The sequence below is a fragment of the Budorcas taxicolor genome, chromosome 8 (assembly GCF_023091745.1).
Source record: "Budorcas taxicolor isolate Tak-1 chromosome 8, Takin1.1, whole genome shotgun sequence".
In the NCBI taxonomy this organism is placed as follows: Eukaryota; Metazoa; Chordata; class Mammalia; order Artiodactyla; family Bovidae; genus Budorcas; species Budorcas taxicolor.
In genome coordinates, this window is record NC_068917.1 from 55,658,724 (window position 1) to 55,674,759 (window position 16,036).

At 39.6% G+C, this 16,036-nt stretch overlaps 1 protein-coding gene across 1 annotated transcript in view; it reads right to left on the reverse strand.

The window, feature by feature from the left end:
* Window positions 1–16,036, reverse strand: part of PRUNE2 (prune homolog 2 with BCH domain) — a 292,805-nt gene that overhangs the window by 4,658 nt on the left and 272,111 nt on the right. Inside the window, exons 17-19 of the mRNA XM_052644512.1 lie at window positions 13,511–13,609; window positions 9,566–9,604; window positions 5,015–5,062 (exon numbers count right to left, since the gene is read on the reverse strand). Of these exons, the coding sequence (XP_052500472.1) occupies window positions 5,015–5,062; window positions 9,566–9,604; window positions 13,511–13,609 (186 nt within the window). The remainder of the gene's footprint in view (window positions 1–5,014; window positions 5,063–9,565; window positions 9,605–13,510; window positions 13,610–16,036) is intronic.

Here is a 16,036-nt window from a genome sequence, read left to right on the forward strand (position 1 = left end):
TATACCTATAATGATAGGTTGCCATTTCCTCCTCCAGGATAATGAATATTATTCAGCCTTTAAAAGGAAGGAAACTAGAACATAGATGAACCTTGAGGACATTATGGCAAGTGAAATAAGCCAGTTGTAAAAAGACAAATATCATGTGGTTCCACTAGAGCAAATTTAGAGAGACAGACAGTAGAAGGGGTGGTGTACAGTGGGGTGGGAGTTGTGATTTAATGGGAATAGAATTTTAGTTTTGCAAGACCGAAAAGTTCTGGAGATTGGTTGCCCAACATGAATGTACTTAATATTACTGAATTGTACACTTGAAAATGGTTAAGATAGTACATTTTGTGTTAGCTGTATTTTATCATATTAAAAAAAAAAGAAAAGACAAAGAATACTAATAAGCCAAGTGCAAGCATTACCCTGGACCACCCATCCCTCCCACAGGTAGAGGCCACTTTGCTCCCGAATCACCTGTCATTTCCATGACAGCACATGCTGGGTTCTGCATGCTTCTGAACAGTGTGTGTGCCATGTCCCTGGGTGAGAGGGACCTGCTTTCACCTCCAGGGTACATGTTGGGAACTTGTTGGTTCTGACTCCACTGTTTTCACTCTCACCCTCCAACATTTTCTAAAGCCAAAGGATTTGCCTGAAAAGGGCACAGCTACCTTAATGAGATGGATTCTTATAGCCTAAGAAAATCTTGTTTTTAAAGAATGTCTCCTGAGTTTGGTGACCAAAAGAAAATGAATGTTTTCTTTGTCTGGCAGTCTATTTCTGTTTTGTATATAAGTTCATTTGTATCATTTTTTTTAGACTCCATATATAAGTGGTGTCATGTGGTATTTGTCTGACTTAGAGTCTGATAATCTCTAGGTCAAGTAAAAAGAATCTGGATACACACACACACACACACACACACAGAATCACTGCTATTCACCTGACACAACACTGTAAATCAACTATACTTCAATTAATAAAAAAGATTAAAACAAAGGAAAGAGAATGTCTATTGAGTTTCCAAATATCTAGGGAATAAGCTGAAAATGTCTTTGAGCCACTTGTGTCTTTCTTCTACCTCTTGTGAACATATCACAGTTTTCTGACACCTACCAGAGAAATGGACCACAGCCAGTGGACACGCAGAGGAGGAAACGAAAGAAAAATGTTCTGCTTGAGTTGGGTAATTTGGGAAGTATGTGCGGATTTCGCTTAGATCTGCCCTTCCTCTCTCTGGAGGGAGGAAGGCCTTACATTTATATGTTGCAAAGGTTACTGTGCTTTACTTGTGGAATCTGCAGCAAATGTTCATTCTCATAGTTCTGCAAATAAAGCTAACCCATCCACGGTACAGCAGTAAGGTATACTCCTTTGAGATACCCTTAGCAATTCTACCATTTCTTAGCCCTGGGGCCTTGGCCAGGCTACCTGTCTTTTTTAAGTCTCCATTTCTATATCTGTAAAATAGAACAGCTTGCTAAGGATTAGTCTAAAATGTTTTCAATTGTACATAATGAACATACAGTACATGTCTATTATTAGTAGCAATAATATTAGTTGAGTGGTAGAGTAAGTAATAGTAGCAGTTCAGTGTCTCTCTGAAATGAAAAAACCATATCTCACTGCTTGATTACTCGCAATAATCTTCTGTCCTTTGGGAGTTTTCAGACCCAGTCATACTGACTATTAGGAGAGGCCAGGTTGTCATGGATATTAATCTCTTTTTTTATGCCCTCAAGGATCTGACTTGTTTCCTTATCAACAGGGTTTTTACCATGAAGGTGTCTTCTTTTTATCCACTCTGACCCTTCAATCTTCTTCTAATATGCTTTTCAAAAAAACAGGTCTTTCTTGTTTTTGCTTCAAAAATGTATTTCCCAGCTGCAGTTTTCCCGAAAGAATATGTTAAGTTTGACTGACGATCGGAATGTTATTGCTGTTTACATGGTGGTGGCTCAGTTTCTTTCATAGACCAAGAGAATATTTATTAAATCAAAATTTGGAGCACACTATCTGAAAAGTAGAATCTGGGTCAAAATACTTGAAATCGTCTTGAAAAGTTTAAAGTATACATGGTCACTTTGTTCACCATCAAGTGAAAGTGAAGTCGCTCAGTCGTGTTCGACTCTTAGCGACCCCATGGGTTGCAGCCTACCAGGCTCACCGTCCCTGGGGTTCTCCAGGCAAGAACACTGGAGCAGGTTGCCATTTCCTTCTCCAATGCATGAGAGTGAAAAGTGAAAGTGAAGTTGCTCAGTCGTGTCCGACTCTTAGCGACCCCACAGACGGCAGCCCACCAGGCTCCTCCATCCATGGGATTCTCCAGGCAAGAGTGCTGGACTGTGTTGCCATTCCCTTCTCCTCACCATCAAGGCACCTCATAAAAATCTGAAAATAACAGACAATTTTGAAACACTTGATTTTTCATACTGACTTTTTTGTTAGCCTTTTAGGGTTTAATTTATCCCTTCAGTCTCTGGTACACAAATGCTGAGAGACTGAAATTTAATAATCGAGTTTATGGAAACAGCAAGAAGATAGTCAAAAGTGGATGCTTTTTAAGTAAATGCAGGAAACCACCTGAAGATTACAAGACAGCAGTGGTCTTGTGGAGCTAATGAAGCTATGGACAATGCTATTAATTTAAGTCTCCTCACATAGACCCACTTCTGGACCATGTATACTTTTTATGTAAGAATATAAAAAGTCATGTTGCAAGTTTTAGGAGATGAATGAAAAAGATAAAATCCAAACCTGAGTGTGAAGGAAACAAACATCTGTATTACTTTTCAAAATAGTATGCTTTTTGGAAAAAAACTTACTTTTAATCAGAATTCAAACATGAAAGGCGCATTCCTCACTGGGCAGACAGGCTTCACTTTCTATAACCTAATTTTCCAGTGAGACATAGTAACTTTTTGATAATTTTCTATAGGCTATTTTTGGCTCCTAATATGTGTTAAATGAGGTTTTTTTGTTCTTTGTGTTTTACAAAGTATCAGACAACATTGTTTAATGAGAAACCTGTTTTCTATAGGAAGAGTGGGAGATGGACTTAACCTTCCCTTCTCTCTCTGAGGAAATGGGAGGCCGTGACAGCATCAGCACCCAGTACGTCTTATTCTTGGCCTAATTGAGCTCCTTGGGAGAGTCTTTGCCCGTTTTTCAGCGTATCCATTTAATACTAGCTATAGAAGGTGTAAAATGCTTCCACTCAGAAACTAGAAGGTAAATGAAGCCTCTTAGTCTGATACTAAATAAAGCCAGAAATCCAGAGCAGGAAGTCAGCAGAAAACAAAGTCTTGGCCACTCTGGCCCCTCATCCCAGATCTCAGCCTCCACACTGTGATCATGTGCCTGGTAAGAAAGAGCTTAGGAAAGAGACGGCTGATGAAAGGGGAAGCAGGGAGACTAATATTTTCTAAGAAATGGCAAGTAACATAAACAATTTGCAACATATCCCCTCCACCCCCATCCCCATGCCCAGCCCCGGAATGAAGCCCAACCAGAAGCGGTGTTTTGCCCTCTTCCCAACCCAGACAGCCTAATATACAGATGGCGAGCAAAACAGACAAGGCAGGCAGAGGAGTGGGTAAGCCCCCAGATGTAGCAGCTGTATGTAGGTCAGTGAGGGGACCTTCTGCCCACGCAGCTCGTTAGCTGTAGGTGCAGGACTCTGCTCTAGGGGACAGTGCTTTGCTGAGAAAGGGATGATTTGAAAAAAAACAAACAAACTTTTTTTAGATGGACTATGGTATTTTTGTTTTGTGGAATTTTCACGTGGCAGTTTGCTCGAAGCAATTGCTGTCTTCATCTCGAAAAGGTGGGACCAGTGAAACGTTCAGAAAAGTAGCTGTGCGATTTCAAAGGTCTCCTTTACGGCTTTTGTTCTTTGTCAGTAAAGACCTTCCCTTGAGTTTTTGTGCATAAACTGTCTTATAAGGTCACCACGGCAACTCCAGAGCCAGTGCACCGGGATTTTCCAGTTTCCCTTCAGACCTCCTCCAGGGAAAAGAGAACAAAAGGTGAGAATAGCGGATATATTTAAATGCGGGTCTTTGCCCCTCCTTCTGGATTCCTGTGAAGGAGGACAATATTAAATTCTCCACAACTCACACCCAATTAAGAGCCCCTGATTGGATGGCCAAGTTCTCTCTGAGAACATGATGGTGACCACAGCTTATTCCTTGAAACTGACCGGACAGCAGTGAACTCATTTGTCTTAGGTGTTAATTTTGTCCTCCCTGGTTAGATCAGAGGTTGAACACCCATTCCAGCACCAAGGCCACCTGTCTCTGATTTTAAAACCACAACCACTGGGTCTGGAACTGCACTGCAAAGGCTCTGGTCCCAGCTCCAGGGCATTCTTTGAGCTGAACAGCGTTGCATTGGTCAGCTTATCCCTCTGTGCTGCTCTTTCCTTATCTGTACAATGTACTTCCTTGGCTTATTCTGAGGATAAAAATGAGACAGGGTGGGTGCAGCTTTTTACTTAGAACTTGGCACATGGTAAACACATGCTCAATTTTTATTTCTCACAGGATGAGACTAGATGGACAAGATCATTTCTAAAGAAGTTCCATCTAGGCTCAGCTGCCTCTTGAATTTTCTAAATAAGGATGTTTTTTCTCCCACCCATCAAAATAATAATTTCAAATGGAAGTCCCTACTTTCACTAATTAAAACATGGATGATGTAATTCAGAAAACAGTTGGATTCTTCTTGCAAGAACACTTTTACATCTGGCTCTAATATTCATTTTCTCCTCATTTTGGGGCTGGAAAAATAGAACACCGAGTAAAAAGTTGGGTTTTCCTTAAGACATCTAATGGTGATCATGAATGAGATGGTGTTAAGCTGACACATTTCTCTTTAGGTTTATAATTTCAGACATAGAGAACGTGAAAGCTGAACATCTAAACGGTGTTTACCCAATCCTCAATGTATTTTTGTCTTTCAGAGCCCAGCCATACAATACAATGAGTAACCACATAATTGTTAATTGATGGTGAATTCTTACTCCTTCTCCATAGAAGACATTTCTGGATCATTGTAAAGGCAGCTAGTTCTGAGTGCAAGGGGAAAAAAAAGGAAGCAGTAAACATTCTCTCTACTGTTACCACTTTATAAACAGGACAGATTTGAACTTTTTAAACTGGTTAGACAACAGAGGATAAGATGGTTGGATGGCATCACCAACTCCATGGACTTGAGTTTGAGCAAGTTCCGAGAGTTGGTGATGGACAGGGAAGCCTGGCGTGCTGCAGTCCACGGGGTTGGAAAGAATCAGACATGACTGAGTGATGGAACTGAACTGAAACTGATTAGTCTGGCCCCATTGCTACTACTGAACACATCTAATCTGCACCTGAACAGACGATGAGACTAAGCTCTGATTCCTTTACCATCAGTTTTGCAATACAGTAATTGCTCCTGATTCAGAAACATAAAGGGAAGACTGAAAACTCCCAAGACCTCCATGTCGCTTCTATCCTTGTTATTTTCTTCCTGACTTTTAAATCTATCGTGTTCAGTAAACAGAATAATACAAATTTTTATTTGTAACCCACATAATATTTTATGCACAAAGGGCAATCCCTCTAATTTTATTCATGTATGAACCCAGTTAACTTTCAGTTTTTACAACAATAAAGATTTTCCAAGACACTAAAAGGGAAAACGCCAGTGTCTGCTTTCCTTGGTATTGTCACAAAAAATACCTCACAGCTCAGCTGTGTTCATGTCAAACAAGCCAGTCCTGACATTAACCGAAACTGATCATGTCCAGAAAGAAACATGTAACCATAAAATAAGGAGAGTTTCATTACTGTGTATGAACATGTTTATGCTTTTTTGTGTAATATTAAGCTGCTTTTGATATTCTGTGAGATTCTTCTGTTAGCAAATTTCAAATTTGCTTTATATTAATTTCCAATTATACTTAACACTTCAACTTTTTACTTTTCCCCCTTTGGTAAATATTTTATTTTCAGCAAACAAACATTATTTTAAGAGATTCTGCACTGCCCTGGTGGCTCAGACAGTAAAGAGTTCACCTGTAATGCGGGAGACCTGGGTTTGATCCCTGGGTTGGGAAGATCCCCTGGAGGAGGGCATGGCAACCCACTCCAGTATTCTTGCCTGGAGAATCCCCATGGACAGAGGAGCCTGGTGGGCTACAGTCCATGGAGCACAAAGAGTTGGACAGGACTGAAAGACTATAAGCACAGCACAGCACAGCATAGCGCTCCTTTTTATATGTGAGAGCTCCTTCTGTAATGTGATAATTTCACAAGCAAAGGTTTCTGTCTACACATAAGAGGTGTGGTTATTAACGTTAGGTATTTTGCAAATGGCAGAAGGCTAGTTCCTTGAGAAACCAGAGGCTTTCCCCCCTCACTCCCTACCCTTCTCGCTGGTGGTGCTATTTTTATAGAAGACAGTTGGCAACTCTAGTGAACAGGGACAGTCAGGCAAGCATTGACAGTGTGCTAGAAAAACCTAGTAAAGCTGAAATGGAATCAAGAAAAGGCAGGCAGTCTTTTAAACCTAGCGTTTCTGCTTTTTAACTTTGCATAACCCTAACCCACTCCAGTACTCTTGCCTGGAAAATCCCATGGGCGGAGGAGCCTGGTAGGCTGCAGTCCATGGGGTCGCTCAGAGTCAGACACGACTGAGTGACTTCACTTTCACTTTTCACTTTCATGCATTGGAGAGGGAAATGGCAATCCTCTCCAGTGTTCTTGCCTGGAGAATCCCAGGGACGGGGGAGCCTGGTGGGCTGCCGTCTATGGGGTCGCACAGAGTCGGACACGACTGAAGCGACTTAGCAGCAGCAGCAGCAATCCTTCCAAAGCAAAGAACAATTTCGAGTTCATGTACTACTGTCACTCCAGAGGCAACAGATAGATTCCTCACCATCTGCAAAATAAGAATGGCTCTCTATGTACAATTTATCCTCTTAAAAATATTTTCTTTCCTGTTCAGAACTTAAGGTTTAAAGAAAAAATAAGACTGGCTGAGGGAATCTCCTTCTGAAAGTCAGTTAGAGGTGAAGGTGGTACATGTGTGTATATGGGAAGAGAGTAAAAGTTTAAAAACACTAATAGGACTAAAGCCAAACACTGAACAGATAGGCTTTGTTCCCTGACAGGGTATATGTTTGCTTTTGTTAGAAACAGCCTGAAGCTTTCTAGTTAAGGTCACGTGGAAAGTCAGGGGGCATCTGTTCATAAAAGGAACCTGTAACCATAGATATGCAGTGATTATGTTTTCTGAACTGCAAGTCATCATCTAGTGTCTGTCCAAGGATTGGGGGACCACTTCAGAGGCTCAGAGGTAGTTAAGAAGATATAGTTAGCATGCGGAAGTGGTAGGATTCTGTGGGGTCAACAGTAAAATTCCGTCTCCCTCCACATTCTCGGTTCCTCATAGCTATAATGTCACCATCAGGAGAGGTAAAATTAATGGGGAATTCAGACACATGGCTTACCCTTTGAATTCAAAGCAAGAGCATAGACTTCTGAGGACAAATCTGATTATTTTTATTCAGCCATTTACTTTAAGGCAGTGACTCTCCAAGCAAGGTCCTGAGACTGGCAATATTGGCATTGCTGGGAACTTGTTAGCAATACAGATTCTCATGCCTGCTGATCAGAAACTTTGGGGGTGGGGCCCAGGACACTGTAGGTGATTCTGATGTGCTGTGAAGTTTGAGAAGCACTGCACCTCAGCAGTGATCTTAGTCTTATGCACATTCACCAATTGATGAAGCAGAAATTTATTGAGCATCTACTATGTCCTAGGCATGAGCTTGCTGCTTCCTTTAGGAAGGCGATCAAGACATCTCAAGACCAGCCAAGATCATTTAGATCTTTGGGGAGAGTGTCTGTGGAGGTAGATAAGTGAACAAATGAAGAATTTGAGAGGAAAAAGAAAGTTACACAACTAAGCCAAAAGTGATAAACGTTCTCTTATGGTAGCTAAGCAGGAAGAGTAGAAATATAGAGGGAAGGTATCTATTGAAGGAGGCAAGATTTTAGGGCAATAATGAGAGCACATGACTTTGACTCCATAGTGGGTTTGGCTGGAAAATGATTGATGTTCCCATTCCCTCCCTATATTTTTGTCTTGAAAACAGCTTCTTAATTTAATAAATCTGTTATCCTAAAAAAAAAAAAAAAAGAATTTGAAAGGGAAACTAATTGCTCACTCTCTCTTTGGGGAATCTCATGACAGTGCAATTTGAGCACAGATAAATGCTAACAGGGTACACTGGACCACTATACACTATAGGCACATTTAACGGTAATCTACACTAATGCTAAGCTTTCTACCGCAAAAACCTTTCCTTGAATTTTTAACCCCAAAGATCCATGCTATAGGTAAATAATTCTACAGATTACCTGCTACAAAAATGTACGGGAAAATATTTTAATGGATTGTTTTCATGACGAACTGGCATTTATACCTATATAGGAAAAACTTCACTAACTTAGATCTTACTTATTCAGAATTTGTAGCTATTTAGACATTGTCCAGGCTTTCTGCTTTTGCAATATCTATTAAAATAGGAACAAGTTATAAGAATTAACAGTGTAAGCAACTTTTGCAATGAAAAAGCTTGATGCAGCAAATATTCTTATATTTAACAGTGTCAGAAAAATTATTTGTTAACTGGAAATAAAATTACTGGATGTTCTTTAGAAGCACTGTTGAGTTGACTTTCTATTGATCTTACAGCTCTGCAGAGGCAGATATTAACTTGCAGATTTTTACTGAGCAGAGATGCAATAGTTTCTGTCCAGTGGAAAAATCACCCTGAGGTACAGTTTATTGCCCTGTTGAACATTAATCAGTTTTGTATCTAAACCAACATTTTTATCCTAATGTTCCTTTATAAATTGCTTATAGATATCTAGCTTTTCAAATACTCTTTGAACTGGTTTTAACAGCTTACTGGTTCCTTGATTAAATAATTAGTTGAATCAAATCATTGGCATGTATTCATTTTATATTTGCATTAAAGTTATGATTTTGCTATTTTGAAAACTATAATAACAGTGAGCAATATTTTTTGTACTCATGCAAATAAGTCAGAAGCTGTTAGTTAAGCTATATTTCCCAGTCACTGAAGAGGAGTTTTTAAAAAAATCTTGGAAATTCAGGAATTTGGCTCTACAGAAGTATTTCAAGTTGCTACCATTTTTCTGCATTAGTATGAGTTAGTGAGGTTTTATTGCCTCAGTGTATGCAAGTGATCATCTGGCTGTTACACTATTCATGGCACTGCCTGTGATGTGTTTCTTTGGCTGTGGTGCCTAAAATTGCATATATATATATATATTTAAAATGTTTAACGGTAACAAGATAACCACGATCATTCGGGGGACAAACAGATTGTAGTACAAATAAGAGAAATTACATCTATCATGGAACAAAGGAAACTTTTGAAGGGCAGCACTATTATCAGGATGCAAGAATAAAACACCAGGCATGCAGGTTCTCCCAATTCATTCCTGAAATGCAAGCCAACATCACTGCCAGCTGCTGAATGGAAACCAAGTCTTACTTAGCTGCTTCAGATGCTTCCCTCAGATCTTCATCCAGTCTGCATGAGCAAAAATTATCAGTGTAGAAAAGAAACAAGCAAGCAGAGCGTGAGAGTCACAAAAAAGAAGTCAAAGCAGAGCCAAACGAAAGTGAAGCGTATGTGCTTTTAAAAACCAACCTTTGGAGCACTAAGACACATGCCTTCAATTACATATGGTGTTTTAGGAACTCCCAAGTCTGTGTTTATGTACGTTTCCTTTGCAAAGTCCTTCATAAAGGGAGGTAAAAAACTTGCAAGGAGACTGGAAGCATGCTGGCTGAAATAAAGCTGAAAACAGCCACAGCAGTTGTCAGGGCTAGTTAAAATTAGCTTGCAGCCTGGGCCAAGTCTGGGATGTATCTGGTTTAGTAGGTTTCAGTTGCAAATTAGGTTGACCTCAACAGCTTTAGACACACGACAAAGACTGGAAATGATATACTACAAGGGACTGATACCAGGACCTCTTCCTCTGGTAGCCTGTTGAGGTCACCCACAAGTAAGACACTGGTGTACACACACACAAAGGATCCAGCGTGAACTGTAGATCAGGAGATGTTTACCTCACACTTCTCTTATAAGATCTTTCTTCATCGTACCTTACAGGATAAAAAAACGAATGCAATGAGGAAAACGAGTGGACAGATGGAAAAAATGACAGGACAGTCAAAACGTGAGAGGAGAAGTCTACCCAAATAATAGTCAAATTGCCTTTGGGGAGGAAACCTATTTATAATCGATACAATCAATTATTTTGAATTTATAGTTGTATACAGCTGATCCTCATGATTTGCAGATTGCGTGTTCACAAATTCACCTCCTTGCTAAACCATAGTTGCAACCTCCTCAGCAATACTTTGGCACTTTAACGATCACTTGTGGACTTTAACAGAGTGCCCAGAAATTTCAGTCACCTGAGGTGTGGGTTCCCAGCTGAGGCGGAGCCCAGCAGGGCTCTGCCTTCTCGTCTCAGCTCTCATGCTGCAAACAAACGGCCTTTTACAGTCTGTGTCGTGCCATGTTTATTTTTATTTTGTGCTTTTTTGCTGGTGATCTCTTTATTTAAGAATGTTCCCCAAACATTATGCTTAAGTACCATCTAGTATTCCTGAGCACAAGATGGCTGTGATGGGCCTTAGGGAGGTATGTGTGTGTTAGATAAGCTTTGTTCAGGCACAAGTTACAGTGTTGTTGGCCCTGAGTTCAATGTCAGTGAATCAACAATACAGATCAAGTAAGGTATCTTTAAACAGAATTGGACATAAATCCAGGTTGTATGTTAATTGGCAAATGAGAATGCCGTGAACAAGCACTCACAGAAACTTAGCCTTGTGTTCCCCCTGGAAACGATGGTTCAGTATGTTATTCAGATCTGTAGGAACATCACTGCCACAAATAACAAGAACTGACTGTAGTCAGTGATTATAAATCTGATTTCAGATTGGGCTCAATTTTCTTTCCTTTAAGCCCTTTGATGCACTCTATCCCAGCTGAATATTGGCCTTGGGATTGGATGAGATCCTGGTCTTGTGTAATGGGAAAGAGTTATGGTTTGTTACCAGTTTGAAAATGGCATAATATGAAAATGAGGCAACAAGGGTCAGTTACAGAAATGAGAGAAAGGACAGCCAGAGGAGATGGATTACGAAAGACAGCACACATGGGGAGGATATGCACGGTTGTAAGTTTCTTCCTCCAGAAGAAAATCTTTCCAAATAGAACCTTCCTTTGGAAGAAACTTTTCCCAAATAGAAAACCTGACTTGTAGATAAATGAAAAGCACCTCAGGCAAGTTTAACTTCTCAACCGAACTTCCCTGTGTGAACAGTGAGTTTGGATGGACTGGTGCTGAAGCTGAAACTCCAATACTTTGGCCACCTCGTGCGAAGAGTTGACTCATTGGAAAAGACCCTGATGCTGGGAGGGATTGGGGGCAGGAGGAGAAGGGGACAACAGAGGATGAGATGGCTGGATGGCATCACTGACTCGATGCACATGAGTTTGGGTAAACTCTGGGAGTTGGTGATAGACAAGGAGGCCTGACATGCTGTGATTCATGGGGTCGCAAAGAGTCAGCACGACTGAGTGACTGAACTGAACTGAACTGAACTGAAAAGCAACACAATTACAATAAATAACATTCTGGCTTGTCAACTTTGTGCCAGGTGGCTCCTCAGTGCTTAATGTTCATGGTTCTCATTCTGTTCTCAGGACCTTGCCATGAATTAATTGCTCCTTGTTTTCTCATTTTACAGATGCTGAGGCTGAGACTCAGAGAGTTCTAAATAGGATTCCTGAAGTCTCAGAGAGGCAAGCTGGGGAGAACATTCAAATCTAATGCTGATCCTCCAAAGCACATTCTCTTCTCTTGTTCCCAGGGCCACACTGGGGGGAAGCATATTCACTTAGAAAGTGGCCAGTGCTCATTTCCACTTGAAGATGGAATATCCTTGTCATCTTTTGCATAAGAGGAGGTGGGTACGCTAGTAATTTTTTTGGAGATGGGGTGCCTTCTTTTTGAGGCAGCAGGCCAGAGCTGTGAGTTGTGCTAGTCTGGGGACTCTATGAAGCCAGTGAGGATTACATCCACCATTAGGAGCTTATGCACACTCAGCTTGATTCAGCTAAGCCAACTGGCAGTTCTCAACCCAATCTGTATCTTCTGTTCATACCTGATATTGGGATGCAGGAAAACCAAACTGCAGCTACTTCTGAGCGTTGACTCAGAAGGATATGGGTATTTATTTAGATGAATATTTTATTTATCTAAATATACCCCTTATATTTATCTAAATATACCCATTATTTAGATGGGTATTTTACAAGAGGTAAAGAAATCTGGAAATTTTGGTTCCAGGCTCACCTGGATTTAAATTCTAGTTCCATCTCTTCCTTGTTCCTGCTTCTACTTTGCATAAGTAAATATCCCCTTCCTAAATGACATTTCTTATGTGTAAACAGGGTGTTTACTGTGGGGATTAAATAACGGATATAATTAGAGCACTTCTTGTACCCAGAACAGGAGACACACATTAAATGGGAGTCTTTTCCTTCCAGTTTCTGTGCCTTTTTTAAGTGAGGGGACTCTCTTTTGGAAGCCCGAATTGGGAGGTCCATTCTGCTCTCCATCTTATTGAGGAAGATAGGGTATCCTTGACTGTTTTCTCTGAGTTGATGGTTACCTTCCTCCCACTTTTAATCACACAGAAAGCCAGTAAATTAGACATAGTGAAAGAAAAACATGATCGACAGTAAACGATAGTTCTTTGCAACAATTAACCAGTTAGGAGGGTTCATTTTCCAGCATCACATTTTTAAGCCCCAGCTCCAAGCAGTTGACTTTTTATTTTTACTATTTTTGCAGCATAATCCTACAACTTTAAGTATCCATGCTTTCTACCTACAGGCTTTATTTTCCAGGTACTGAGTAAGGAAGTCATTCCTGACTGCACCACCCACCACTCTGCTTTATCTTTCACCTGGAGGCAACCATGAAGAAATCAGAGAAAGGGGTAACTTTTTTCTCTTTCCCTTGGGTCAAGCAGATAAATTACTTTATATAAGGCAATGAAGAAATCCAGGCTATGTACAAAATCTACCTTTTGTGTGGCATGCAAGACAGAGGTAACAAATACACTGATTAGTGTTAAATGTATGCTTTCCCCCAAATGGTAGTAAATTAAAGGTGAAAGTGAGCAAATCTCAATAACACCATAGAAGATCATGAAAGTAGATCTGCAAGAACAGAACAGTTATCTCTAGGTTATAAGAAAATAAATATATTTATTGGAGAATATTTATTATTTGTTTTAAATGTAAAACAAAAGATAAGCCATTTCCCCTTATTCCAGGAGTGAGTTATTTTCTCATCTCCTTCTCCAGACAGGCAGTATTTCTTACCAAATCTTCAAAACCATCAGGACTTACTTGATGATGCTCTCTGGAATATGGATGCAATCCATTGGGATCAGTCCACTGAGTTCTGCTAAACTACTGACGTATTTAATTTTACTACTGAATTTGGAACTTGAAAAAAAGAAAAGAAAAAAGATTTCAGTCACTCCTTCATCCCTCAGACTTCTGCCTCTTCTTGAAAATCCTTATCACCTTGCCCCCAGCACTCTTACTTAGAAGAATAGCTATATTATTTGAGTAGTTACTATGTGCCAGACTCTGTTCTAATTGGTTAATATATATTAACTCTTGGGACTTTCCTGGTGGTTCAGATGGTAAAGAATCTGCCTGCAATACAGGAAACCTGGGTTCATTCGCTGAATTGGGAAGATTCCCCTGGAGAAGGGAATGGCTACCCACTCCAGTATTCTTGCCTGGAGAATCACATGGACAGAGGAGCCTGGCAGGCTACAGTTCATGGAGTCACAAAGAGTCATACACAACTGAGTGACTAACACACACACATATTAACTCATTTTCTGTGATAGCCTAATGAGGTAGGTACTATTATTATTCTCTTTTTAAAGATAAGGAAATTTAGACATTAGCCTAATGAGGTAGGTACTATTATTATGCTCTTTTTAAAGATAAGGAAATTTAGACATAGGGAGTTAAGTATATGCCCAGATTTCACCTTCAGTCAGTGGCAGAAGGTGCCACTTATCTATACTGATTGGCTGTTTTATAAGAAGGTGACATTTTTGTATTACTAGTGTAATAGCAAACTAATTCTAAAAATATATCATTCCACTTGAAAGGGAACTTGATCAGGCATCAAACTCCCTTGAATGGTCTCTCATGAAGAGGCCTCCCCAGTCTACTGAGAAGATGCTGTCAAGGTCACGTCTGCATACATCCAGCTTTCACATTTTACTTGCAGTTTTGACTATGGGCTACTGGCTGTGGCTTGTGAACAGTCACTTCAAGTCCTGATAAGCCTTGGGTGAACACACACTACTAACAATATGCCACATTAGGCCACTTCCTTCCTCTGGAGTTTCTGAGCTAAATCCAGATTTTGATTTAAAAAATGGAGGGGGTAGAAGAAGGCAGAAGAAGTCATGCCAGGAGGACACCTCCACACTGGAATGTACAGTTTTCTAAACAGCAAAGTGATTCAGTTTCTCATATTCAGATACGTATTTGTAACTGAATATGAAAAAGACTATTTTTTCTTCTTGGTATATTGGTATCTGCTATTTCCTCTACCAGGCTTTAGCTAGCCAATCCTATTCTTCAAAACTCACCTTGAGGATGCATTCTTCTGGAAAGCCTCTCTTGATGCAGACTCTCTGTCTTCATGCTTCACCTGTTACCTTAAAACTCACCCTCACTCTGAGTTATCACCCTCTTCAGCTTCCTTTGTACCTGTATTGTAGCTGCCTTCTTGTCTACCTGGGTCAGCTGCCAGGCTGTGACTTCTTTGAGGAAATCAACTGAGCTATTTAATTTCTCAACCTGCAGCACCTAACCCAGTGCTTGACACAGACAGACAATTCATTTTAAAAAAATGAACTTGAGGAGGGAGGGATAAATTAGAACGATGGGATAAACCATAATGGAGAAGAATATGAAAAAGAACATGTAACTGAAAAAAATATTCTTTTTCATATTTAGTTACAAATATGTATCTGAGTATGAGAAACTGAATCACTTTGCTGTACACCACAAATTAATACAACATTGTAAATTAATTATACTTCAGTTTAAAAATACATGAATTTTTAAAAAAAATTTGCTATATACCTGTATCATAGGTGTTACCCTTTAGCAGTGAAAAGACCTATAATACATTTTAGTGACCTCTTTTTTCAGGTCAAAAATTTTGTTACGCTGATATAGATTGATTCACAGAAGGATCTAAACAGGGTTTTATATGATGAAACTGTAGAACGTAATGTTTAAGTACTTGTTCTTTAGAATTAGGTAGACACTGGGTTCAGAGCCTGAGTTATCATTTCTTGGCTATGTTACCATAGACCTGGGGTTGGTAAACTATGGCCTGTGGGCCAAAGCCAACTTATTACTGGTTTTTGATATCTTTGCGCTAAGACTGGTTTTGCACTTTTTTTAATGGTTGTAAAATGATTAAAATAAGACTATTTCGTGACATGTAAAACATTTCAGAAAATTCAACTTCAGTGTTCATAAATCAAGTTTTATTGGAACACAGGGACACTTATTTATTTACACATTATCTATGGCTTTTGTCCTACCATGGCAGAGCTAAGTAGTGGTGATTGAAATTGTATGACCCATAACACTTAAAATATTTAATATCTGACTCTTTACAGAATGGTTTGCTGACTCCTAGTTTGAACAATTTATCTGACCTCATTTAACCTTAGGGTTTTTTCCTACAATACAGAAATAGTAAACAGTGCCTCCTTCAGAACATCACCATTAGGATTAAATAAAATAATGCATGTAAGTACTCAATAAATGTAAACCATTATTATATGTAATTTACCACAACACTACTTGCTATAATTTAATTAT